This window comes from Notechis scutatus, chromosome Z (assembly GCF_049901735.1).
Source record: "Notechis scutatus isolate UNSWTSFEM ecotype Mainland chromosome Z, rNotScu1.2, whole genome shotgun sequence".
Classification (NCBI taxonomy): Eukaryota; Metazoa; Chordata; class Lepidosauria; order Squamata; family Elapidae; genus Notechis; species Notechis scutatus.
In genome coordinates, this window is record NC_142025.1 from 132,780,300 (window position 1) to 132,806,326 (window position 26,027).

A 26,027-nucleotide genomic window follows, 5' to 3' on the forward strand; every position below is an offset into this window, starting at 1 on the left:
CCAAATCTACAGAATCTGTTTATATTAATTTGAAAGCCTCACAGCATATGATTACCGAGACCTTTGTACACCACTGAAATTCACCAATCTGCGTCTGGATTTCATCCGTGGAAGTGTGCATGGCACATCACGTTTCCAACTTGGGATGATGTTGTGGCTACAACCCATATTCCTGGACAAGACAGAGCAGTGCAAAAAATGCCCAGAAGAAACAGCTGATGATGACCCTGGGCTTATTGTAGGATTCATCTGTGAATTAAAGCAAAAGAAAAGTTAAAAAGAATCCATTTTCCAAAAGATGAAAATGTATTGAATGGGTGTCATGCTGAATTTGAGCTGAAAAAGTTAGTCAGAACTGAGTAGCGTTTGTTTTTATTTTGTATATGTAGCTTTATTAAATTTCAAAAACAAAACAAAAATAACAAAAAAGGAATAGGGGAAGAAATAAAAGGGAAATATTAAAATGTGGCAAAAATATATAAAACAAATATATAAAAAAGCAACCATTTTTCTTCAGTACAATTATAAAGTACAGCAGCCTCTAAGTTAAAATAAATATTATCTATACTTAAAAGCCTTTAAAATATTAATAACCAATAAACCTGGGTAACTTTTGTATGGAAGTGTTGGAAGAAATATCCTGGGTTCAGTTCCAAGTGGGAAGAAAGACACTGGAAACATGGAGGCTGATTGGAAAGATGGTTTAATGGTGAACCCAGAACCGCCAAGTAGTGTGATTCCGGGTAGCTGACCACATGGAGTGGTGTGTGAGATATATTTATACCCTCTGCTGAGATTTGAACTTGCTTTCTGTTTCTGTGGCAAGAAATGTATCGTGACTGGTTGCCAAACTCCCATGGGGTCTTGCAGGGGTAACTCTGTAGGTTGTCTGTGTGCTAGGTTTGGTTGAAACTTGCTGGGTGATGCAATGAAGGGCAATTAAATGGCTTTACCTGAAGGAGGTAGATCTTTGTTATGTAGAATACACAGAATGGCCCATTAACAAAGTGTGTAGGGGGTGAGTTCTGCCTGAGTTTCTACTTCTCTTTTATGGGAAATAGTCTGCCTTTTAAATATATCCTAAAATATTTCATTTTTCTAGGAGAGGGTGGATTTTAACTCCCAACAGAAGATTTCTAGGGAACCCAAGGCTGTTGGCTAAACTGAGAATTTCAAAAAGTGTTTTTAAAAAAGGCAAACTTTCTAAATGGGCCCCCAAAATCTACATGAGGCATTATCAGGAGCTGACCTAAGCTCCGCTAAAAAGTATTTTCATTTTTTTAAAATAGTAGCAGAGAGTACAAGAAACCATAGAGAATGCTTAGCTGCATACAACAACCACAACTGAGCCCCCAATTTCCATTGTTAAGCAAGACAAGTGAATTAAGCGAATTTTGTCCCATTTTATAACTGCTACAGTTAAGTGAATCACTGCAGTTGTTAAGTTAGTAACATGGCTGTTAAGTGAATCTGGTTTCCCCATTGACTTTGCCTGTCAGAATATCACAAAAGGTAATCACATGACCCCAGGACACTGCAACCATCACAAATCCACGACAGTTGTCAAGCGGCTGAATTTTGATCCCATGACCAACAGTGGTGTGAAAAATAGCCATGTCGCTTTTTTTCAGCACCATTGTAACTTCGAACAGTCACTAAACAAATAGCTGCAAATTGAGGACTACCTGTATAATAAACATGCATCCTTGGTAAAAATAAAGGACAAATATTAAAAAACATGGGCAAATTAGAGATTAATAAGAAAATGTTTATAACTTTGTTTTACAAAGAAAAATTTAAGAGTAAAAACCATGAAAAATTTTGCAAAATCCCATATTAATAAAAACATTCCAAATCAAATAATTTATGTTGACTCTTGATGATTGTATCTTTTTTTTTAATGTATACTGAGAGCATTTGCACCAAGACAAATTCCTTGAGTGTCCAATCATACTTGGCCAATAAAGAATTCTGTTCTATTCTATCCTATCCTATCCTATCCTAATAAAAAGGCAATTAAAATCAGATAATTGCCTTTTTGCATACAAATTATTTGGAGTATTTTTATTAGAATATGCGGTTTTGCAAAGTTTTCCTTGATTTTGCTCTTGAATTTTCCTTTGTAAAGTATTGTAAATATTACATTTTTTTTTAGAAAGCATACGCCTTGATTTTCGGAGCTCAGCAGTTCAGTTCCTGATCACAATCGACTGAAACTTCTTATGCAGGGGATCAGAGGGGATTTCCTTAACCCCCCTAGGGTTATCAGGCCCCTTCAGGATAAGACAAATTCGCTTTGACTTGACTTCGCTTTGCTGATACAGAACAGCCAGTCTATAGTGGAAAAGAAAAAGAGTTCCCAGCAGGCTTTGCACCCTTTGGCAGCCATTTTTAAGGAGTTCCCGACGCCTTATAGCGCTCAATCAAGAAATTCGAATCCCAGCATGCCTTGCGCTGGCCTAATAGGCTGCCACTAGCCGAGGTGGCGTGACCATGATCACAGGAAAGGGCGTGGCTCTATCTGAGGGTGGGGTAGGGTGCCCGCTTGATCCTTTGCACGTGCGCACTGTGGAGAAGAAATTGAGCAACTAGCAACGGTCAGTGTACGCGCACGCTGCCGGGTGGGAGGCGGGAAATGAAAGAGAGGTTAGAGTGCGGACCGGACGGTAGGATGTGCGCATGCTCTATTCCATTGCAAAATTTACTAAGAATTAAAACAATTCTTACCGTCCTTAAGGTTATTTGTCACGCTGGTCTCACAATAGCGCACCACAGCCAGACGGGAAAACTAGAAGCGCCACAATCATCACGTGAAGAGAAGTGATGCTTAATGTCAGGGATTGTGGGAAGTGTAGTTCCCTAAGAACCAACAGGCTGAAACGAGGAATCCCGTCATCCTTCGGGTTTTGCGGTCGGGTCTCTCTATCTTCGTTTAACCATGGAGATGCTGAATTGACTCGCGCCCCCTACCGTCTGCTTTGTCCAATTTGGAAATGATGGGACTCAGGCCGCGATTCATCAGACTTGCTGGGTAGATAGGAATTATAGTTCAGCATGGGTGAAAGCTGATTGATTAAATAGATTAAAATGCAAAGCATGTTTCCCACCATTTGACCTCCAAATTTGGGCCAGGGATGAAATTTGGAAAGGAGCAACTAAATTAGTAATCTAGCATGTATACATACTATGCTTTAAATCACTTTTTCTCAACTATTGTATGGTAATTTTAAGATATGTGGACTTCATCTCCCAGGATTCCCTACCATCATGCTAGCTGGAGACTTCTGGGAGTTGAAATCCCCACAGCATAAAATTGTCAAGGGTAGAGAAATGCTGCTTTAAAGCAGTTCATTTTTTACCCGATGTTACCCAGTTACTGATGACTATCACTGAGTGTTGAATCTTATGATTTACGCTGAATGTTTTTGTATGTACCCTGAGAGCTTATGCACCAAATTCCTTGTGTGTCCAATCACACTTGGCCAGTAAAGAATTTTATTCTTTTTGAATTTGTTTTCTCTTTGCCAGATGGACATTCAACGATCTCTTGAGCTTTTGCACATGACCATATACACTCAAAGTGTCTCACCTTGCGGCAGATATTTAGCAGCCGGAAATAACTATGGAGAAATTGCCGTATTCAGGTATTATCACTGGCTATGCTTTAATTTTTTTTTTTTTAAAGCAAGACTATCTTTGGGTTAACTTTCACTCTTTTTCTTCTTGGATAGCCTGTCGGCAGCATTAAGTTCAGAAGCCAAGGAGGAGAGCAAGAAGCCAGTGGTGTGCTTTGCAGGTTGGTAACGGTTGGGCTAGCAGAGAAAATATAGAGATACCTTAGCAAAGTTTCTGAACATTGGCAATTTTAAGATGTGTGGACTTCAACATAAACATTACCCTATAGTAAACTGGGGTATTCCTCTATGGTCAAATTAGGGCTGTGTGTAGTCAGCAGATAGCATGGTTGGCCCATATATCTTTAACCCAGAAGGAATTCTTCATTTGGCATCAATGTCGTTGAGTTTCTTTGGTTCAGTTGAGGATTCCCCAGAAGGCTACATCCTTCATGAAATGTCTCTCTTCTTTCCACAGCCCACAGTGGAGCTATCTATGCCATGGTGTCCACCGATCGGCAGCTGTTAAGTGCTGGCAATGGAGAGGTCAAGGCCTGGAACTGGAGCGAGATTGTGAAAAAAGTATGAGTGGGTTGTTTCCCTCCCCCTTCCCTCTTGGCCTGGCTGTACGTTTTCTGACTTCTGTTATTCCTGAAATGCCTTTCCTTGCCTTCCATTTTAGAGTTGCAAAGAAGCTTGGAGTAGGAGGCCACCTTATGGGTAAAGCCTAGTTTTGCTGTTTCTTTTTTTGCTATTATTTTTTTCCTGTGCTTGGACCTGTTGAGATTTGCCTTTCGTTTCCTCTTTAGAAGTAGACTTGAAGTACCAGAAATCAACAGCCTGCAGTTGAACCTGAAGGTATGGCCATTGGGATGTCTTGGGATGGATCAATACGGCTCAAGAGGTTTCATTATGCCACATTCTTTCCTTTTCCCCCTACTTTTTCTAGGATAATAGTCTACTGATGGCTGGAGGTGACTGTGTCATTCACATGATGGACTTGGAGACTGGAGTATTTACTGTGAGTCCTTTAGGTGTGGGGGGAAATAAGCCAAGATGCCCTATGTTTTATGGAGCTTTCAGCCTTTCTGGTTTCCTCAGAATTCTTCTTAAGATCTGGATAAATGTTGATAATTTAACCAGCAGATCATGTCAGGTACAAAAGATCAGGTCCACACATGAAGCTCCAATTAAGCTGATTTATTGTTGATCTTCCCATATAGAGGCATCTTTTTAATTCACCTGCTTGGAGTTAAATGCAAGTCAATGGAATTCAAGGGAAGTTGGACTTAGTTCACTTGTGACTAAATAGGGATTCTAGGCTGACCCCTCTTTTGACTATGCCCCCAGGTTCTGCCATTCCTTCTGCAAATCAGTACTTATGATCTAGATTTAGGGTAGGAGAGAGGGAGATGATTGATAGATAGATAGATAGATAGATAGATAGATAGATAGATAGATAGATAGATAGATAGATAGATAGATAGATGGATGATAGATATGGCATTAAAACACACAAATAGACTCTAAATGTTGATTACCAATGCATCTATTTTGCATCTATTTTGAATTCTCTCCCTTGTGCATTTGCCCCTGTTTCACTTTCTAAAGTTCAAATGTGATTTTTCTCAACCTGGGAGCTTTTCAGCACCTGCCCTTCAATTTCAGTGCTGTTGCTCAGAATCCAGAAGTTGAATTCAATAGATCTGGAAGTGTCTATGGAGATTCTCAGTCATCCAAGTCATGGTTGTCCCAAAGGTGCTTTTTCAAGAGGAACTGGACTTTCTTGGGAATAGATCTTCAGCTTTCTTCTGTAAAGTCTGGTGAAACATGGTTATGGCTTTTATGAAAAGTAATCAGTTCTTTCGTCAACACATACCAGGTTTCCCCCAAAATAAGACCCGGTCTTAATTTTTTTTAACCTTAAAAAGAGGCATTAGGTCTTATTTTAGGGGCATGGCTTCCACTGTTTCACTTCTCAGTGGCAGCACCAACAGTCCCGAGTCTGTGTGGCCGCTGCCGGCCTACTTCTGTGGTTGCTTGCTGCCATTTGCGTGCATCGTCTCCTTGCCTCTGTTTTGCCATCAGAGCCTTTAGGAAAGGCCTCTGCAGCCAAGAAACAAACACTGATGTGAAATGGAGGCCAGGGGGCAACATGCATGTCAATCCAGAGCTCGTTTCTCAGCTGCATAGGCCTTTCCTGAAGGCCTCTGACAGTGAAATGAAGGCCGCGGGCAACGCACGCAAGCGACCATAGAAGTGGGCCGTGAGGCAGGTGTTGGGGTATGGGAGGCCTGTCTGCAGCTGTCCTAAGGTAAGTGGGTACGGGGCATGTGGGGCAGCTGCATCCCCCCCTTCACCCTAACTTGATTTTTATCTGTGCGCTTCTCCCCACCCCGTGCAACCCAGTGCAATGGAGTGGGTGGGGTCTTAACTATGGCTTATTTTGGGGGTAGGGGGGTAGGGCTTATATTGGGTGCATGTGTAAAAAATCAAGTTAGGTCTTATTTTTGGGTTGGATCTTATTTTCAAGGAAACAAGGTATAATTGGTGCTGTCTGTCGTATCCCTGGTCTGAAACCTGCCTTGAGCAGGTCTAGATAATCCTTCCATGGTCCTCTGAAGATGTAGTCTGACTATTTCTCAACAATCTTGTCCAGGAAGGGAAGGCTGGAGGCTGCACAAAACTTGTCAAAAATCATTGGGTCCAGCAATGATTTCTTGAAGAAAAAGGGTATCGCCTCCTCTCTTATTCACCACAGCATGGATCTAATGAACAGATAGCTCAACTGCCTTAAAGATCCTGCTCATTCTTCAGTTTAATGACCTTCCACAGGAGAACCACACTGGGAGATATTGGGGGGATTTTGGAAATCGTATAGATCAGAGACCTAATATCTTGTTAGAAGTCTCTTTCACTGTTAACCAAATCTAGAATGCTGATTTTCATGGGCCATTATTGGAACACCTATATAGATAGACTTGAAGTCACTTTGCCCCTTCTCTGTCCCTTCCTCCCCTTCTCTCAGCGTGAATTTCAGGGCCACACTGATTACATCCACTGTTTGGCCCTTCGTGAGCAGCTCCGAGAATGTCTGTCAGGAAGTGAGGATGGGACCGTACGTCTTTGGGGTAAGTGTCTACTGGGTCAAACTCTGGTTCTCTCTTCCTTTCATGTGGCCCCTGTTTCTTCGTAAAACATCTAACAGTCTTTATACCAGGGGTGGGCAACTACTTGCTGGCTCAGGAATTCTGGGAGTTGAAGTCTACAGGTCATAAAGTTGCCATAGTTGTCCAACCCTGCTTTAGACAAATGCAGTATCTTCTGGATATGTGAACTCCAATTTCTAGAATTCTCAGCAGAGACCGTGTTGGCTAGGAAATTCTGGGATTACCTCCACAAATCTGACAAGCTGTCCTACAGGAGCATAATATATATGCCTTACATTAAATTCATCAATAGTCCACTTAACTCTAGAAGTACGGTGACTCATTGGTTTAAAAGATGCCAGAGAACATCTGTGCTCTGGAGGTTCGAGTCCTACCCACTGTGTGATGGAGTGAGCTTCTATCACTTGCCCCAGCTCCTGCCAACCTAGCAATTCAAAAGCATGCAAGTAGCTAAATAAGCACCACTTTGCTGGAAAGACAGTGATCTGTGTTTTGCTGCCTGCTCTGCGCTGTGACATGATGTCATGCTGGCCACAGGATTGCGGAAACATCTTCAGACAGCGCTGGCTCAATGGCCTAAAAACAAAGATGAGCATTGTCCCCTAAAGTCTGCTACGACTAGTGAAACCTGCAGGGACTCCTTTTATGACTTAACTTCACATTGCATGATTTCGCCTGGGATTTCTGGCTGAACACGTCAGGGGTTGATTTGAGACTTGGGCTTATAAACGTTGTGCTTTGTCATTAAGCTGCATTCCTTCCCTTCACCTTTAAAGCAAACTTATATCTGGGTCCTGTCAGGGCAGAACTTTATCGTTGTTGGCCCTACTGTTGTGGAACAGGCTCGGGATGCAAAACGACCAAAATCTGGTTTGACTGGAATGCAGAATGATAAGGCTTCCTAGGGAGACAGTAAATCCAGATGTTTCTGAACTACAACTCCCAGGAATCCTTCAATGTAAATTGTATTGGCTTGGTCCTGCTGTGAGCTTCAGCAGAATTTGAAGAGCTGTACGTTTATAGTCTATTTGGTGGTGCTTCTGTTTCTGCCCCTAATTTGTTGCCTTCCAGCTGCAAATGCTGGGCAGTTCAACACATCTGAAGAAAGTTGTTGTGATTTTCAATCAGAAAGAAAATGCTGTTTTAAGGACTGGTTTCCTCCCCCTTTTAATTTGGTTTTCAGATTTACGTATGGGAGGTCAAGTCCAATCAATTGCTGTCAACAAATATGAGGTATTTTCACCTTAACCTGAATTTTGAATTGTAAACCTTCTAGTCATTGATTGAGTTGGGTGGCTATAAAGAAATTGATTGATTGATTGATTGATTGATTGATTGAATAAATAAATAAATAAATAAATAAATAAATAGATCTTCTTTCTCCAAAACTCAGAATGTATAATATTGCTGTACTTATCCTTTTTTTCCAGATTTGCCCATAGATATTTTTTAAAAATAGGAATTTAAATCTCATTGATTTCAGTGAGCTTGTTGTGAGGGAACTAATCAGAGATCAGTTTTTAATACTGTGAATCTAACTACTACTTAATTCAGCAGTTTTCCTCTAAAAACTCTCCTTAATTCTTTTAGGAATGCAGACGCCCTCAGAACGGGAAATGGATCAGTTGTTTGGCGACAGATTCTGACTGGATGGTGAGTCCCTCAGCTTCTCAGTGACTTGCATCTCCAGAGATACACCAGGCAAGGGTGCCCCAGTTGTTTGCCTCATCAATGGGGTTTTCATGATTCTTGGGCTACCTCTCTTCATATCATTAGCTCATCTGCATACTATTCAAAAGAATAATAAAAAAAAAATTCAAAAGGAAACAAAAAGACTAGATATACCTCCTTGCCAGCAATCAATAACCAGATAAGCAGAGATTAATACCAAGATTATTTGTAGACTAACAATCAAGCAGTAAACAATATCCCTATCAAGGAACTACCAAAGAAACAATAAACAACAGAGTGAACAAGGAACTACTAAGAACATCCCCACCAACGTTGACAGGGCAAACCAAGCCACTGATATATTTATTTTTTAATTATATTTCTAGGTAGCCCATCTTCCCTAGAAGGTGATTCTTATATAAACAGAGCAAACCCTACCCCCTATCTAGCACTGATGATATTACCTAACTGGGTAATGAAACGTCTGCAAGAAAACATCCAAGCTCAGAGAGCACCGAGGACCCTATAGCTTTGTTCTTTTGGAGTCCCTGATCTCCAGTTTATTCTGAAGTGGGGGATCGGTTTGTGGATTGAGAGTTCAAGCTTGTAGAGAGCACCAGATTGGGGAAAGGATACTGTGAAATATACTTTTTTAAAATGTCACAGGTGTGTGGCGGGGGCCCAGCGCTCACTCTTTGGCACCTACGTTCAGTGACACCCACCACTATATTTCCCTTGCCTCAGTGCCAGCAGCAAGCCATGTTCTATCAAGATCTGGTAAGTCTTACATCCCTGAGTTTCAGAACCTGCCCCGCTGCCCCGTGATAGACGCCCTCACTTTGCTTTGCTGCTTTTGCCTCTTTATTTAATCAGTATTAGCCTCACCCTTCTCTTCTGCCTCTATTTTTTTATGTGTGGGTATCTGAAAAAGACCCACTGATCTGCCAAAGCTCAGTGCAAAGATTTCCAAATTGGTTTAGAAATTCAACGAAAGTCAACATTTAAAAAAAATGTTAGTGAGAATGTATGGCTGGAGATGATCCATGTAAGAGGCATGGTTTAAAAAACACCTAAAATATCTTGCACTTACCATACAGAGGGGATAATTTCACAAGGCTGATGCACAAGGAGGTTTGTAATATACCTGTACTGAATAAAATCAGATTTCCTTCTTTTTGTATTCCTTTTCCTTTTTTCTTTTGTCACTTTTTAACTTTCTACCGTCTGATCCCCTCCCCGCTCCTAAACAATCTTTCCTTTTTCTGTTAATTGTATTTTATCTTTGAAATTCATTAAAGTGGATTTTTAAAAAGAAAAAGAAAGTAAACAGTGCGAAGAACAGGAGATTCTCCAAAGATTGTGTATCAAAGAGGGTTACTGTCTATGGAGATTCTCATGGTTGTTCCAAAGGTGCTTTTTCAAGAAGCAACTGGGCTTTCTGATTTTTCTTTAAAATAATTTCGCTTCTCATCCAAGAAGCTTCTTCAGAGAAGAGCTGAAGAAGCTTCTTGGGTGAGAAGCAAAACGTCTTCAAAGAAAAAACAGGAAGTCTGGTTGCCTCTTGAAAAAGCACTTTTGGGACAAGGAGGAAATACTGTTTCTGTTTTGGGTGACCTAAGATTGCCACTGTTTAACTGTACTGATTTTTTTTTTTAAAGTACTTCTGTCTCCTTTCTTCATCTTTCACAGATTCTCTCTGCTGGCCACAGTCCAACCATTAATCATTTACAGATCAGTGGGGAAGTGAAAGCCCAAATCCCTTGCCTCCCTCGTTGTGTCCACTCCATTTCCATCAACGAACGCTCTGCAGAGCATAAGGTACATAGCTGACCAGAGTTACCCTGTGGTAAGATGGACAGACAATAAATTTCGTAAGGTACCTTCAGAATTGCAAGCAGAATTGGAACGGGTATGTGTGTGAGGGGGTGGTGTAGATATTGTGGCCTGTTCATTGGATGAATGGGGTGGAGCTCAAATCAGATAAGGCGGGGCCTACTATAAGAAAGGGATCAAGAGATAAGATAACCTTTATGAGCTGCGGTAGCGCAGTGATTAGAATGCAGTACTGCAGGCTACTTTTGCTGATCGCTGGCTGCCTGCAGTTCGGCAGTTCAATTCTCACTGGTTCAAGGTTCACTCAGCCTTCCAACCCTCCAAGGCTGGAAAAATGAAGACCCAAATTGTTGGGGCCAATATGTTGACTCTGTAAACTGCTTAGAGAAGGCTGTAAAGCACTGTAAAGTGATAATATAAGTGCTATTGCTATTGTCATTTTTTTCTGTGGGCACACTGGCACATATTAAAAATGAAATTCTGTTGCCTGCTCTCAAAAGTGTACACATACATAACACACATATAGATATGCTATATATATATATATATATATATATATATATATATATATATATATATATACACATATGTATATACCTAGACCCTAACATATAAATACGTACAAATATTAATCACTGTCCAGCTTGAATATATAGCAGAAAGAGGAAGCTTGATGGTTCACGAGTTGATACTGTATGAAAGAAAACTGTGGCTGAATCTGGATATTCTGCTTTGGATACCACGAAGCTCCTCCCAGAAGGAAAACAGATTATCAAGAGGAGGTGTGGTGTCCTAGACAATCCCACGGACCCTGCTCAAGCATCGCTTATGTGCTGCTTCCTGGATAGAAGGGAGTGAACTGCCAGTAACCTTTTCTGCCATCCTCACCACTCTGTGCATCACCTTCCTATCTGAAGCCGTGATGCTTCCAAACCAGACTGTAATGCAATACGACAGGAGCAATGGGGAATTAGAAAAGGTGGCAGTTGTTTCCATTTTGGGAAGGAGGCGGGTACTTGGATCTTTGATTTTGAAGAAACTCGGATCTTGGGAATAATGTGGAGGTTGTTTGGATTCATTCATCATAGCATTTGTATCCTGTCTTAAAGGAGGTTCCAAGTCAGCTAATAAATACAGCGATATAAAACCAAAGCCAGCAATTGAACCAGATGAAATGAGAATTTTAGCTGTCTCTTAAGCTGTCCACTGAGAAGATTACACAGTATAGTTGACGAGAAAATGTTCTGAAGTCCAACAGCTGCTGGCACCTGTCTGAAAACAGTGCTCGTGCCAATCAACTGCATTTTGAATCAGAGTAGCATGCAAAGCATGAAGTTGGAGTTGTGGCTAGCTAATCTGGTTCAGCACATCATGTAGGCTCATCCCAAAAATCTTTTTTTTCCCCCCCTTCAGGTATTGACAGCAGCTGGAAGCAGCCACTTCATTGATGTCTTCACCAACTTTGGATACCGAGCCTTTTCGTTAATTTTTACCTGAGATGCACATGGTGTTCTTTTGTGAATAATCTTGGTTTTGTGAAATTTCAAATCCAGTATGGTCTAGGGGGCATCTCTGATTGCTGAAGAACTTGCAAAGTTTGCCTGCAAAAAGGGGGGGGGGGAGGTTGCTCCCCCCACAAGGGTTGTGAGAGAAACTCCAAAAACAAGCAGGATTACTTAATATGGAAGTGAAGGAAAGGAACTGAAACTTGCCTGAAAGCAGAGGTCCTAAGTCTACTATTGATCTGCGTGTTTTCATTCCAGGACTGGACTGTTGAATCTATTCATGAAGACATGGAAACCATCACCCCACCCCTTTGTTTTTCTACTCTTAAAAATCAACGTATTTTCCATCTATACTTTCCCTTTTATTTTCACAAGTATTTCAACAAGATTGTTTGTTGGTCTGTTGGTTTTTTTGAGGGTGGGGATTGTAGTGGGAACTTTAGCAAGTTTAACTACTTCAATTTATATCTTTAAAAAAATTGCACTGAAAGTTCTTCCCCAAACAGCTGGAATGAACTGCCAGAATTTGGGAGCAAAGTGTAGGATTTAGCAGGTCTTCAGATGGCTCCCCACCCCGTTTCTATCATTTTTATTCACACACAAACACAAACACACACACATACGCACACACACCCTATTTTCCCCACAACAACTTTATGAGGTGGATTGGACTAAGAGTGAATGAGTTGACCCAGTCACCCAGCCAGCTTTCATGCCTAAGACAAGACTAGAAATCTAGGCTGGTGCCTTAACCATTGACCAAACTATCTCCCATTGGAAGGTATGTTTGGAAATTCCACAACTCTTATTTTTTAAAATTGGCCATTTTGCCATTACACATTTGGCTACCAGTTGGATACTATGGGGGGGGGCAAATGTGACTTTACTCAGCTCTTTCTACCTTACCATTTGGCTAGAATCCAGAATTAGCAGTGGATGATGGGAACAGAGCAGCCAAGATATAAAGAGCTGTTCAGGATATAACCTCTTAGATTTGTAGCCTTTGAGCCTCCTGCAGAAATTTGCCTAGACAGTTTCGGCCTCTTCCGTCGTCATAAAGGTTGGAATTACTTTAGGGTAGAAAACAATTTCTTGAGATGAAGGAAAAGTTATTTATTATTTCAAATCATTAGAGCTGACCAATTCTGCTGGACGTTGGGCAGCATACAAACCCCTCCTCTCCCCCCCCCCCCCAAAAAATAAAACCATAAAAAGAGATTCAAAGTTAAAATCACATTGACAGCCTGGACTAAAAATGACACAAACTAAATCAAATATTCCCTGCAAACCACCAGAAAATCACAGGCTTGGGAACAAAGCTAGATTTTATGGCAGCCAAAAGCAGTTTGTTCCTGAAGAAAGCCCAGCAGGGTTTATTCTTCAGTAGTTTCTACTTCCTCGTACATATGTTCATCTTCCATTCTCTTCAGTTCTTCCAGTTCTTCCCGGTGGCTTTCTTTAAACTCCCGGAGAGCTGCAGTTTTCTCTTCATAGCCTTGGTTGGCCGAGCAGCCTGGGGATTTGTGGCCCAGGACAAGATAGGCGGTGGCATCTGCCAGCATGGCTGAAACCTCATGGCCGAGGGTCTCCAAAGACAAGGGCCAGTAGATGTCGTTGCTGGTTTTGTAACGCTTGTTGAAGAGATTGAGGGGCTTCAGGAAGTAATGAGGGAGGCGTTTCTCGGCCAGGGTGTGTTTCAGCAGCCCCAGGAGGTTCTTGAGAGAAGAGAGCAGCGTCTCCCAGGCCTCCCTGCGGGGATAGATCTCACAGCTCCACAGCAAAATGGTCTGCAAGAGAGGAAAGGCAACAGAGCCGCCATGCTTAGACCTTGCGCTGACTTTGGAGGTTCGGGCCTCATGACTTCCTCAGGTCAGCCAATCATCACGCTCCTAGGTTTATGTCAAGAAGAGGTAGGAGGAAAGGAATTTGGGCAGGGCAATGGTTATATTGTAGAGCGGGGTGAGGGGGAGCTGAGATTTTATGGAAGAAGTCGGCAATTGATGCTATCGGGACTAAAACACACAAAGCTCTCTCCTAACATACACACACCATGGCAGCAGAGAGGGAAAGGAGATGGCAGAAGGGAGGTGTTTTTATTGCTATCCAATTTTACATGCTCCCACGTGGGGTAAAAGTGAGTTGGTATGTACTTTTATACAAGTGCAGCAAGTAGTCCTCAGCTTACCCATTCCTTTAAAGACCAGAGTTATAAAAACACTGTGACCTTCCCCGCCGGCTTCTAACAAGCTAAATTAGTGAGGGAAGCCAGATATCACTTAACCACCACATGATGCACTTAGCAACTGCAGAGATTCACTTAAAAATGTGGCAGTAAAGGTCAAAATCAGGTATGATTGACTTAAGAACTGTCCTGCTTAGCAATGGAAATTGTGGTCATAAGCTGAGGACTACCTGCATATGGGGAGTTTCAATGTATCTTCATGAGGGTGAGGTGGAAGCTTAATCTGGCCTAGCGCAGGAGTTAGTTCAGAAGATTCACCTTAAGATGGTAGGAAGTCAGGATTTTGCCATACTCCGGGGTCCATCTAGTCTGGTTAACAAACTTGAGCAGTCGTAAAGCTGCCCGTCTCTGTCCTCCATCAGCGTCGACTTCCTTAAGGATCATCATCTCAGCACACCTGAAAGACAGCCTGGTTCCGGGGGGGGAAATGGTGGTTAGGAATATTGTAATCGTTCTGCAAACAGGAGCTTTAGAACCATGTATCCAGCTCAAGGGTCCTTCCGGTGTATCTTAAGTTTGCAACTGGCCTTTCTTAACTTGGGCAGAAAAAGTGAAACCGATGGACTCTAGACCTATGCATAATCTGGGAAAAGATGCAGCTGCTTTAAAGAGTTCCAAAGAAGTGCTATGGTAGATTGGTACCTCTGGGTCACCTGGATATGATGGGAACTGTGAGCAACAAGTCCAGTGTTTTTCAACCTTGGCCACTTGAAGATGGGTGCAGTCAAGACATGCTGGCTGGGGAATTCTGGGAGTTGAAGTCTTCAAGTGGCCAAGGTTGAGAAACACTGAAATATAAGCAAGAGAAGCACACAACTTCTCAAAAGAGGCTTTCCAGTGTCGTTCTTTCATTAAGGGAGATGACATCAGCATAGGCCTCCTTAGATGAGGGTTCAAGAATCCCATTAAAAGCAGAGTTTGGCAAATGCTTAAAACATTTTTATTAAAAACCCAGATAAGCAGTCTCAGGTTCTAGTGGAAAATCCTGGCCCTGTTCCAGTCAGGTGTTTTATTCTGCATCCCTATCCAGCATCCCACAGGGCTTAAAACCATGTCCTCAACCTTGGCCACACCGTTCTTTCCACCAAACAACTTGGGTTTTTTTTACCTCCAGAATCCTCCCTTTGGGACGAGCTCTAGCCCCGTTTCCTTAAGGGCTTGGACCTTCTGGAGGAAGCTCTTCTTTTCATTGGTGAGGTCACCATCCCACCAGTCAGAAAGGTGAGTGAGATCCTCCCTCATCCATTCGTTGGAGAATTCTATTGCTCCCCGAACGGCTGGCACCAGCTTCACCGGGATAGTTTCATTCCCTTCGTTGAAAACCAACTGGATGGCTGGACCACTTAAATCCAAGGTCTCTAATCTGATGTTCCCTAGAAATGTGTCGGAGGAAAGCAGATCCAGGGTATTATTAGCCAAAGTGATGCACAACCTTGAGTTGTAACTACAGGTAGTCCTTGACAAATGCAATTTAGATCTGTTGTTAAGTGAGGTAGTTAAGTGAGACATGCCCAATTTTACGATTTTTTTTTTTGCCAAGGCGGTTGGCAATAGTAGTAGCACTTAGACTTATATACCGCTTCATAGTGCTTTACAGCCCTCTCTAAGTGGTTTACAGAGTCAGCCTATTGCCCCCAACAATCTGGCTCCTCATTTTACCCACCTCAGAAGGATGGAAGGCTGGGTCAACCTTGAGCCTGGTAAGATTCGATCTGCCAAATTGCAGGCGGTTGGCTGCAGCAGAAGTAGCCTACAGTACGGCACTAATTACTGCACCATTAAATGGTCATTAAATGAATCCGGCTTTCCCCATTGATTTTGCTTGTTGAAAGCCAGCTGGGAAGGTTGCAAATGGAGATCATGTGACCCCAGGATGCTGCAACCCTCATAAATTCATGCCAGTTATCAAATTGCCTGAATTTTGATCATGCCATGGGGATGGTACAAGGGTCATAAATTTTTAAAGCTGGTCATAAGTCATTTTGTCCAGGGACATTGTAATTTCAAATAGTCACTAAACAAATTATTATAAGTTGAGTACTGTATTGCATGGTGGGGAAAATAAAACTAGTGGATCTAAAGGCTTAATTGAATAGGAAGTACACACACACACACACACACACACACACACACACACGTCACTCATATTTTGAAGTAAGGTGAATTTTAGGGCGTCTTTGCATAGGGACCCATCTGGGATTTGAACCCTGGTCTGCCACATGAAAGAGTTCTTTAACTACTACGCTATCCAGTTGTTAATAAATTATAATATACAAATAATGCACAAATATACCATTATATAAACTATATTTGCATATATAATTATCACATAGGTTAATATATGCATGTTCATATGAGTAAAAAAAATATTCATATGAACGAATGAATATACAGGATAGATAGATAGAAAAATAGATAGATAGATAGATAGATAGATAGATAGATAGATAGATAGATAGACAGACAGACAGACAGACAGACAGACAGATAGACAGTATATATGTATGGTATTCAGCTTTGTTCGGGTATTTTTCCACGTCATTATAGTCATGCTTTTAAAGTTGTAGCGACGTTTCGGCAGAATCTCATCTGCCATCATCAGGCTTCTGTATTGTGTTCGTCTGTGAGTACACAATACACAAGCCTGATGATGGCAGATGAGATTCTGTCAAACGCTGCACAACTTTAAAAGCACAGCTATAATGACGTGGGAAAATACTCAACAAAATATATATATATATAAACAAATGAATCATCAAATAAATCAAGACAGAGTTCAGACTTGAAGCACAATTGTCCTACTTTGGACAAATTATGCAAAGACTCAGCTCTCTAGAGAAGGCTTTGAGGCTGAGAAGAAGAAGGAAAGAGAAGAGGATGGCCACCATCAAGATGGATGGACTCAGTTAACATGGCAATGGAATCACCCTTGGAAGACTTGAAGGACCAAGTAAGAGACAGATCATCACTTAATGGCATATAATCAAACATAAGGGCATCCTTAAAATAGATTCTTTGGGGATAGTGAGCTGGAATAGTGCCCTTCCTATTGCAAACTTTGTTCTGAGTCACTGCCTTTACAGTCCTGTACTTTTATTTCTGGTATATATTTGTGCATAAGTACATATTTCACATTTCATTGTTGTGGATCTATTTAAATGTACTTCTCTAAAGTGGCTCAAATGCAAATAGCAAAATTACTGAATTCAAGGCCTCTTGTTTGAATTAAAAATAAGGTTAAGATTGTTACGTAAAGACACAAACAATGGGAATGGAATGGAACCCATTTGAAATTCAAAGACAAAAGACCAAAAGGCATTAGTTCCATTCAAAGAATCTGCCTCTAACCCTAATCTGATTCATTCCTGAAAAATCTATGGAGGTTCTTAGTCATCCAGGTCATGGTTGTGCCAAAGGTGTTTTTTCAATAGGCAATGGGACTTTTTTTTTGTTTTTCCTTGAAAACATTTCACTTCTCATCCAAGAGGCTTTTTCAGTTCTGGTGGAATGGTAGGGAATGGAGTGATTTATATTCCTTGCAGTCATCTGGTTGTTAACACTCACTCTCAGAGTTGTTGAGGTCACTTGGAGGGCACAGATAAACTTCCAAGTAGCCTCAACTACTCTCAGAGAGAGTGCTAATAACCATATAACTGCAAGGGATATAATAAATCCTTCCATTCTCCACCTGTCGGATATTGAAGGAGCTTCTTTATGAGAAGCAAAACAGTTTCAAGGAAAAACAAAGAAAGTCCAGTTTCTCTTGAAAAAGCACCTCTGAGAAGCTAATTTCTTGCTATGCAGGGTCTCTTAAGATATTTTTAAAATTCGTTAATCTATGGTCAGTTAATTTTTATAGGATAACAAGGATAATTTTAAAGGATAACAAAGATGTATCTGCTCATGATGAATGTTTCTTATTTGAAAAAATGGGCAGTAAAAAAAAAAATTTCAACTTACCTCTTATGCTATTATGTATTGTGGGTACTCGGGAAGGGAACAACCGAAGTTGGAAAACGGGATCTAAAGGTTGAAGAGGAATCCAGTATAAATTTAACGAACGCAGTCTGGTTTTATAGTTTTATCACCTGTAATCACTGTAATCGCTGCTTTCATTTATTAAAACCCAATAAACCAGTAACAGGAACCCAGGAGCCCAATCCAATCCCTCAACATATTATCCCAATAGAAAAATGTTAACATTTTACACTTTCCGGACTTACCGTTTTGTCGAGGATGGGTGTACTCTGGGGAGATGGGAGAGAGAAATAGGAAAAGTCAAGGATAATCTGTTGTAATTCCAAGAACAATCCCATTTAAGAACCAGGGAACAGACCAGCAGACACAACTTTCTATGGTATTTTGACAAACGGTTTAACGATGGTTTGAAGTTGCAATGGCACTGAAAAAAACGTGACTTGCACCAAGAGAGAAATCCATCCCCTTGGTCACATTAAACAGAGGCATAGAATCAAGATCATGTGAAATATTAGTACCACTTTATAAAACCCTAGTAAGACCACATCTGGAATACTGCAACCAATTTTTGTCATTATACTACAAAAAAGATGTTGAGACCTTGGAAAAAGTTCAGAGAAGTGCAACTAAGATCAAAGGCCTGGAGACTAAAACATATGAATTTGGGTTTGGGTTTGGCTAGTCTAAAGAAAAGAAGAATTAGGGGTGACATGATAGCAACATTGCAGTATTTGAGGGACTGACACAAAGAAGAGGGGGTCAACTTATTTTCCAAAGCACCTGAGGGCAGGACAAGAAACAATGGATGGAAACTAATCAAGGAGAAAAGCAACCTAGAATTAAGGAGAAATTTCCTAACTGTGAGGACAATCAATCTTGCCTTCAGAAATCGTGGATGCCCCATCACTGGAGGTTTTTAAGAAGAGTCTAGACCAGGGGTATCAAACTCGTGTTGTCGTGGCATCATCATGTGATGTATTGGAACTTTTTCCCCCTTCACTAAACCGGGCGGGGATGAGGCCAGCACGTGGCACATCCGGCCCATGGGCCGCGAGTTTGACACCCCTGGTCTAGACAGTTGCTTATCTGAAATTGCTTGAGCAGAGGGCTGGACTAGAAGACCTCCAAGGTCCCTTCCCACTCATTCTATTCTAACATGATCAAAATTTGGGCACTTGGCAAGCAGCATGTATTTTTGACAGCTGGAGTGTTCCAGGGCCATTTGTGACTTTCTCACCAGCTTCCAACAGGCGAAGTCAATCAGGGCTGCCAGGTTCGCTTAATGACATGATTCATTTAACAATTTCATTAATTTGCTTAATAATTGTCTTAATAAGGTCCCTTCCAACTCAGATTATCTGTTATCTGTGGCAAAAAAGGCTGTAAAAGGCTTGCTTAACATCCATGTTGATTTGCAATGGAAATTCTCGTCCTAATTGTGGTTGTAAGTTGAGGACTAACTGTAGCGAGAAGTCCATAAATTTGTACCTCAGGGTTGTTGGGAATTGAGCAGTGCAGAATAACAACAGCAGCTATTATTTTGAAAGTAAATTGGCAAATTAATGTATCTGGAAAAAAAATGTGATTATTCATACGCTAAAAGTCTCTAAAAGCTTTTTGCCTGGCTAGGAGCCCCTAAATTTTACAAACAAACAACATTTTTGAAACATCTGGCTTAATGAAGAGCCTGCATGCTTTCCTCTATTTGGATCGGCCTTAATGAAAATATAAACCAAGTAGGTCACATCTGGATTTACTTTTCTACAATTATTTCATTTAAAAGGCAAATAGGATGTTTGGCACATTGCACAATGCTTGTTTCCACCATATTTATTCACAACAATGACAGATCTTTGAACACTGAAATGATTGACAGTGTAATATTAGTTTTCAGGTCTGCCTAGCTCAAAAAAAGAAAAATGAAGGATTGTCTTTTCCATTTACATTTACCCGACCCACCAGAGCAGGGAAACAAGTGACTTTTTGGGTCCTCTCTCTTGGGGAGGGGGCGGAACCAAGAAAAAGGGCCTTCTCTGTGGTGGCTCCCTTCCTGTGGTCATCATCTCTGCAGAAATAAGATTGCCCGCCCCCACCTTTGGAAAGGCCCTGAAGACTGCTTGTCCAAGGTGACATGTAACTCCATCAAGAGTTGTTTCCTTGTTGTCCCCAGGGAGTATGGGGGAGTTCATTGGGTTTTGTACTGGGATTTAATTTTCTGTAATCCACCAAGAGTTACCGTGAGTTGGGCGACCATATAAATTTTAATAAATAAATAGTAAATGTGCAGGGTGAAGGCTCTACGCGGCAATGTTCCCCAAACATTCCGGTTTTGCCAACCGGTGTGTGAGGGGGAGAGGCGATAGTTTTGCACAAGCACAGCTCTATTTGTGCGAGTGGCGAGCGTGCATACATGCCACTTGAACAAATAGAATGCATGCACACACGCTCGCCTGCTGCTTGCAGAAGTGGAGATGTACACGTGTTGTGTGCACTCATCTGCCGCTTCCATGGCTCGACTCACCACTGAGAAATGGGCCACAGCCCAGGGCCCCTTGCTCTACAGACCTTCCTTCCTTATCAGGTTCCTTCTGCTAACTGAATCCTTTGTAAACAGCCCCAACCCACCAAGAAAATTAATTTTATGAATCTGCAAGGTCCACTCCATTTTTTTAAAGCATTCACAACATACTCTCTCTTATTTTAACAGTTGTCCATTCCTGCACTGGACTCCCATTGCACTGGCTAATTTTTCTGAAATGGTGCACCTGGATTTAAGGCAATTCCTACGTATTGATGAAAGTCCTTCAGGATTTGCTCTGGATCCAGATTATGGTGGCCGAGACTCTCCTAGCACAAAAGAAAGAAAAGAAAAAGAAAGCTTTTTTTCCTCAGCAGAAAAAGACCTTTTCCCCAGCAAACATGTCCCAGATTTCAACACTAGGGGGCGCCACCTTTCCTCCTGGCCATCTTATTGATACTTACCTGGCACATTTCTAATTTACAATACTCAGGATCATCCTCCTCTTCCTCCTCTTCCGCCAATGCTGATTTTGGCTTATCACAATAGATTTGCACATCTGTCTCTGCCACATCCTCAATATCCACCAACATTTTGGTGCCCTGGCAAAAAACCGGCAGCCCTTTGTCAGGACGGTTACAGATTCCTTTGTAGCGAAAAATGTAGGTGGGGAGCTGGTGGGTGGGACGGCTGGAGGAATTAATGGGGACGGTTCTGCTCCGGAGCGCCAACTTGGAGTTATACCGTATTGGGATGAGGAAGTCAAAGTCATTGGACGCGTTTTCCACTTGCAGGTGCAGCCCTTCGTTGTAGCTGCCCACGGGAATGGGGTCAAAGCGGTACAAGCCAGTGCTGGATTCATAAGCCCACTTCACAATTCTCTCCACCGTGCTTTTCACCACAAAGAAATTCTTCCCTGCAAGCCATTCCTTGTTTCCTGAAAGGAAAACTCTTTCTGCATGGAATTCCTGCAGGATTTTCTCTTGCTCACTTACGACGGCGTCGCTCATTTTGAACCTTCCTCCTTAATTCTTGTTTCTCCCGTTCCGTCTATGAAGACCTCGCCCCTCTGGGCTTCCTTTCGCTTTTCTTTTCAAATTTTATTTTCTGTCGGTTGGCAGGCTCTTTGTGACTTTTGTACTTGGCAGAAGGAAGAGGAAGAAAAAGCGGTTCTTTTTTTCTCCAGCAAGCGGATAAGCAAAAAAGAAGAACATTAACCCTCAAGATGCAGGTTTTTGCTGTTCCTTAAAGTTGGCAGATTTTAAAAGCGAAACTAAGGCGTCAAGCAATGATTCAATATTTTCCTAATCTCTGCTCCTTCAAGCAAGAGAGAGAGAACTTTTAAGCTGTTTTTAACTTCCTTGTTATTGCAAGGGCATTTTTTCAGGAGAACTCTAAGCAGTTATAATACAAGCTGAGAGCTTAATACTGTACATTTCTGATTTTCAGCTTGTGAAGCGAGGAATAGCAATAATCAGGACAGGTAGCCCTTGACTTACAACTATGTGAAGCCTGGATAATATGGTCATAAGCTGTGACAGTCATCAATCACGTCACCATGTAATTGACTCAATTTTACAACCTTATTTGCAGCAGTTGTTAAGGAAATGGTTTGCTATGAGCTGTTTTGTCAAAAACAGGAAATAAAGTTTTGAGCAAAACCACCCCAAAACATGGTCACATGACTGCAGGACACTGCACACAGCCATAAATGAAGGTCAGTAGCCAAATGCCCAACAAAGAATGCCACAAAAAAGAGGGAGTCAAGCTATTCTCCAAAGCACCTGAGGGCAGGACAAGAAGCAGTGGGTGGAAACGAATCAAGGAGAGAAGCAACCTAGAAATAAGGAGGAATTTCCTGACAATTAGAACAATTAACCAGTGGAACAATTTGCCTCCAGAAGTTGTGAATTCTCTAATACTGGAAGTTTTTAAGAAGAGATTGGACAACCATTTGTCTAAAATGGTATAGGGTTTCCTGCCTGAGCAGGGGGTTGGACTAGAAGACCTCAAAGGTCCCTTCCAACTCTGTTATTCGGTTCTATTCTATTCACACTCAGTCACATGATCGCAACTGGTTGTAAGTTGAGTATATCTGTACCTCAGGGTTGAACTGTGGAATCCTTGGTGCTCTCTGAGAGCATGGTTGTTTCTTTGCAGACGTTTCATTACCCAACTAGGTAATAACATCAGTGCTAATAAGTGTACAAATAGGGAGCAAACTCATACTCACTAGCACTGACGTTACCTACTTGTGTAATGAAGCGTTTGCCAGAAAACAACCAAGCGCAGAGAATACCAAGGACCCCACAGTGTCAAAATCATCCACACATCAGAGAGTACCCCAGCTCTTTGTGTGTTTGCTCTTAGCAGAGCATTTCAATCAGGATTTCTAGCAAGAATCTGAAGTTTCTTCTTCTGCTATCCAGAGACAACAGGTAGCCCTCGACTTACGACCACACTTGAGCTCAAAATTTATGTTGCTAAATGAGACATTTGTTAAGTGGGTTTTGTCCCATTATACAACCTTTCTTGCCCTAGTGTTAAATGAGTCATTGCTGTTGTTAAATTAGTAACATGGTTGCTAAGTGAATTTGGTTTCCTCATTGACTTTCTTTGTCGGAAGGTCACAAAAGGTGATCACATGACCCCAGGACACGGCAATCTTCATAAGGCAGTTGCCAAGTGTCTGAATTTTGATTGTGTGAACATGGGGAAGCTGCGAGGGTTGCGATAAAAAAGAAGTTGAGATTCTAGAAAGAAAGAGAAAGAGAAGAGAAGAAAAAGAAAGGAAAAGAAAGAGAAGAGCAACAGAGATGATTAGGGGACTGGAGGGTAAAACCTATGAAGAACGGTTGCAGGAACGGGATATGTCTAGTTTAATGAAAAGAAGGACCATGGGGGACATGATAGCGGTCTTCCAATATTTGAAGAGCTGTCACAGAGAGGAGGGGTGCAACCTGTTTTCCATCTGAAGACCAGTCAAGGAATAATGGATGGAAACTAATCAAGGAGAGATTCAACCTAGAAATGAGAGATTTTCTGACAGTAAGAACAATCAACCAATGCAACAGCTTGCCTTCAGAAATTGTGGGAGCTTCATTACTGGAAGCTTTCAAGAAGAGACTGGACTAGCATCTGTAGGATTTCCAGCTTGGGCAGGGGGTTGGACTAAATGACCTACAAGATCCCTCCCAACCAGTGGTGGGATTCAAATTTTTTTACTACTGGTTCTGTGGGCATGGCTTGGTGGGCGTGGCAGGGGAAGGATACTGTAAAATCTCCAGTCAGAAGTGGGATTTGCCGGTTCTCTAAACTACTCAAAATTTCCGCTGCCGGTTCTCCAGAACTGGTCAGAACCTGCTGAATGCCACCTCTTCTCCCAACTCTTGTTATTCTCTTGTTCTGAGTGTGAAAAACACTCAAGTCATATTTTCAGTGTTGTTGTAACATCAAACATCACTAAATGAAGTGATGTAAATGGATAATTACCTGTATTCCTCTAAACCAGGGGTCTCCAACCGTGGCAACTTTAAGCCTGGTGGACTTCAACTCCCAGAATTCCCCAGCCATGGGTGCAGAGCTGCCAGATTTAGGCTTTGATATTACAGGCAACCCTTAGAAGACAATCAAGTGGGTCACAGATCCTTTTAGGTATCCAAATTCAGTGGGTTCCCAATCAGCCAACACAAGCCTTCTGCCAACTCACTCACAAACACACAAGCGGTAACACAATTCCTTCCCTCACACTCTCCCAGATCTACCACTGGTCCTACTACCAATAGTAGACTCACTCCTCTCTCGTATCCCTAGGCTGCTTCCATTTATTCTATGTCTGCAGAGTAACAGAAACCACCTCCCCTCTCATTCCCAGAAAAATTCCCAACACAGGAACTACTGCACAACAACACACACGCACACACTCCCAGCTGTCTTCTGTTGTTTTTACAGTGCTGGTGGCTGGGCGGCTGGGCTGGGTTGGAGAGAGGCCTTAAAGGGGCAGAGCACCCTCAGCGGAGGTGGCAGCCATTTTCCTGGCTGCACAAAATGATACAGAAACTTCCAACTTTGCTGCCCTCTAGTGGCTACCAAAGAGTGTTAGTTTGATGTACAGTACAGGTAGTCCTTGATTTACAGCCATTTGTTTAGTGACCTTTCGAAGTTAACAACAGCATTGATAAAGTGACATGATCATTTTTCACACTTAACAACCGTTACAGCATCTCCATGGTTGCAAGTGTCCTGGGGTTAAGTGATCAATTTTTGTGACCTCACAAGCAAAGTCAAGATTCACTTAACAACGACATGTTACTACCTTAAGAACTGCAATGATTCACTTAAGAACTGTGGCAAGAAAGGCATAAAATGGGGCAAAAGTCCATTTGACAAACTTAACAACTGTCTTGCTTACCAACAGAAATTTTGGGCTCAATTGTGGTTCCAAGTTGAGGACTACTTATATGGAGTAGTTAAAGGCACTAGGCTAAAAACCAAGAGTTCTAGTCCCAACTTAGGTATAATGCCTGCTTAGTGATATTAAGCCAGTCTTCCTCCCTCAGCCCTAGGGCGCAGACAATGGCAAACTACTTCCCCAAAAAACTGCAGGGACCTGTCCAGGCCGTCAATAGGAGCAGGGGTGGGATTCAACCTGTGTTACTACCGGTTCGGTCAGAGTGCTATGCGCGTGTATAAAGCAATTAAACATCAGCTTTGCTATCTGGACAGCTGAGAAGTGCTGCGCACAGATGTGTAGCATTTGGCAAGCCTCTTTCTTCCTGCTTTTTCAATCTCAGCTGCGCCACACAAAGCAACTGAGGTTGAAAAAGCAGGAAATAAAGGACAGCCAAGAGCCAGGGTAGGTGGGTGGGCCAATCAGACAACCGAAAAGGTCGTTGCACCGAACCGGTTTGGTATCTGCTGTCCTTCAGAGCTACCAGTTCTACAGAACCAGACCAAACCAGGAGCATCCCATCCCTGAGTAGGAGTCAAAAATTGAGTTGAAGTTATGTGTACTTGCACACGCACTCACACAAAAGAACCAGATATTTGCAACCCAGGTCTGTAGTTTTATAGCAAAAACCCAATTAATGACTTGATTCCTCAATATAGGCCTGCTGATTTGCTTCCAAATCTGTCTGTTTGTCTATATCTACCCATCCATCCATCCATCCATCCATCCATCCATCATCTGTGATCTCCCTCTGTCTATCATTTCTATCTATCCATTAGATACCATTGCCAAATTTATTTTCTCTTTTTCAAATCATGTTTCAATTTTAATTTTATGCCTCACCCTGCTTTGGAAACTTTGGATAGCTGCATCTTATCCCGATCAGATTGTAATGCTTTTGAAGAGCGTGAGATCAAAGGTGTGGATGCATTCTAGCATCAGGATGGAGATTTTGTGTGGATCCAGAGCTTGTACTAGATCACGAGGAGCCCTTAGCCAAACCCTGTACCTTATTGTCAGCCCTTCAAAGCAGACCAGACCAGGAA

At 41.9% G+C, this 26,027-nt stretch overlaps 3 protein-coding genes across 10 annotated transcripts in view; 1 reads left to right on the forward strand and 2 right to left on the reverse strand.

Annotated features, from left to right (window-relative positions):
• The window catches only part of HCFC1R1 (host cell factor C1 regulator 1), a 6,090-nt gene extending 3,291 nt beyond the window's left edge, over positions 1-2,799 (reverse strand). The window contains exons 1-2 of one of the 6 annotated variants that reach the window (XM_026682331.2): positions 2,728-2,799; positions 62-249 (exon numbers count right to left, since the gene is read on the reverse strand). In XM_026682331.2, coding sequence (XP_026538116.1) covers positions 62-249 — 188 coding nt within the window. In that variant the 5' untranslated portion in view covers positions 2,728-2,799. Of the gene's footprint in view, positions 1-42; positions 250-2,164; positions 2,418-2,727 lie in introns of those variants that run through there. The other 5 variants (XM_026682329.2, XM_087944968.1, XM_087944967.1 and 2 more) reach the window with 5 other exon arrangements.
• On the forward strand, positions 2,419-12,144 carry THOC6 (THO complex subunit 6). 3 transcript variants are annotated; one of them, XM_026682325.2, is made up of 13 exons: positions 2,419-2,597; positions 3,529-3,644; positions 3,732-3,796; positions 4,093-4,196; positions 4,297-4,334; positions 4,424-4,472; positions 4,564-4,635; positions 6,643-6,745; positions 7,968-8,017; positions 8,375-8,437; positions 9,122-9,232; positions 10,145-10,273; positions 11,702-12,144. In XM_026682325.2, the coding sequence occupies exons 2-13, from the start codon at positions 3,529-3,531 to the stop codon at positions 11,783-11,785; spliced, it is 984 nt and encodes a 327-aa protein (XP_026538110.1). In that variant the 5' UTR covers positions 2,419-2,597; the 3' UTR covers positions 11,786-12,144. The 3 variants fall into 3 exon arrangements, with proteins under 3 accessions (XP_026538110.1, XP_087801090.1, XP_026538111.1); XM_087944964.1 differs by having other exon boundaries at positions 2,520-2,603; XM_026682326.2 differs by having other exon boundaries at positions 2,564-2,666.
• Positions 12,145-12,881: 737 nt separating this feature from the next.
• LOC113421754 (protein mab-21-like 4) lies at positions 12,882-21,846 on the reverse strand. The gene is made up of 7 exons (XM_026682324.2): positions 20,996-21,846; positions 20,779-20,860; positions 18,259-18,282; positions 17,996-18,058; positions 15,144-15,408; positions 14,294-14,444; positions 12,882-13,580 (listed from the first exon to the last, which is right to left on the reverse strand). The coding sequence occupies exons 1-7, from the start codon at positions 21,539-21,541 to the stop codon at positions 13,167-13,169; spliced, it is 1,545 nt and encodes a 514-aa protein (XP_026538109.1). The 5' UTR covers positions 21,542-21,846; the 3' UTR covers positions 12,882-13,166.
• Positions 21,847-26,027: the final 4,181 nt, after the last annotated feature.

Bases quoted from the DNA above. Each gene is read 5' to 3' on its own strand.
- THOC6 (XM_026682325.2), top strand. From the start codon at position 3,529: ATGGACATTCAACGATCTCTTGAGCTTTTGCACATGACCATATACACT. The intron at 3,645-3,731 runs GTATTATCACTG...CTTCTTGGATAG, and splicing joins GGAGAAATTGCCGTATTCAG to CCTGTCGGCAGCATTAAGTT. The intron at 4,636-6,642 runs GTGAGTCCTTTA...CCCTTCTCTCAG, and splicing joins TGGAGACTGGAGTATTTACT to CGTGAATTTCAGGGCCACAC.
- LOC113421754 (XM_026682324.2), bottom strand. From the start codon at position 21,541: ATGAGCGACGCCGTCGTAAGTGAGCAAGAGAAAATCCTGCAGGAATTC. The intron at 15,409-17,995 runs GTAAGTTGAAAT...ACACATTTCTAG, and splicing joins AATACATAATAGCATAAGAG to GGAACATCAGATTAGAGACC. The intron at 13,581-14,293 runs GTGAATCTTCTG...CCTCTCTTGCAG, and splicing joins TGACTTCCTACCATCTTAAG to ACCATTTTGCTGTGGAGCTG.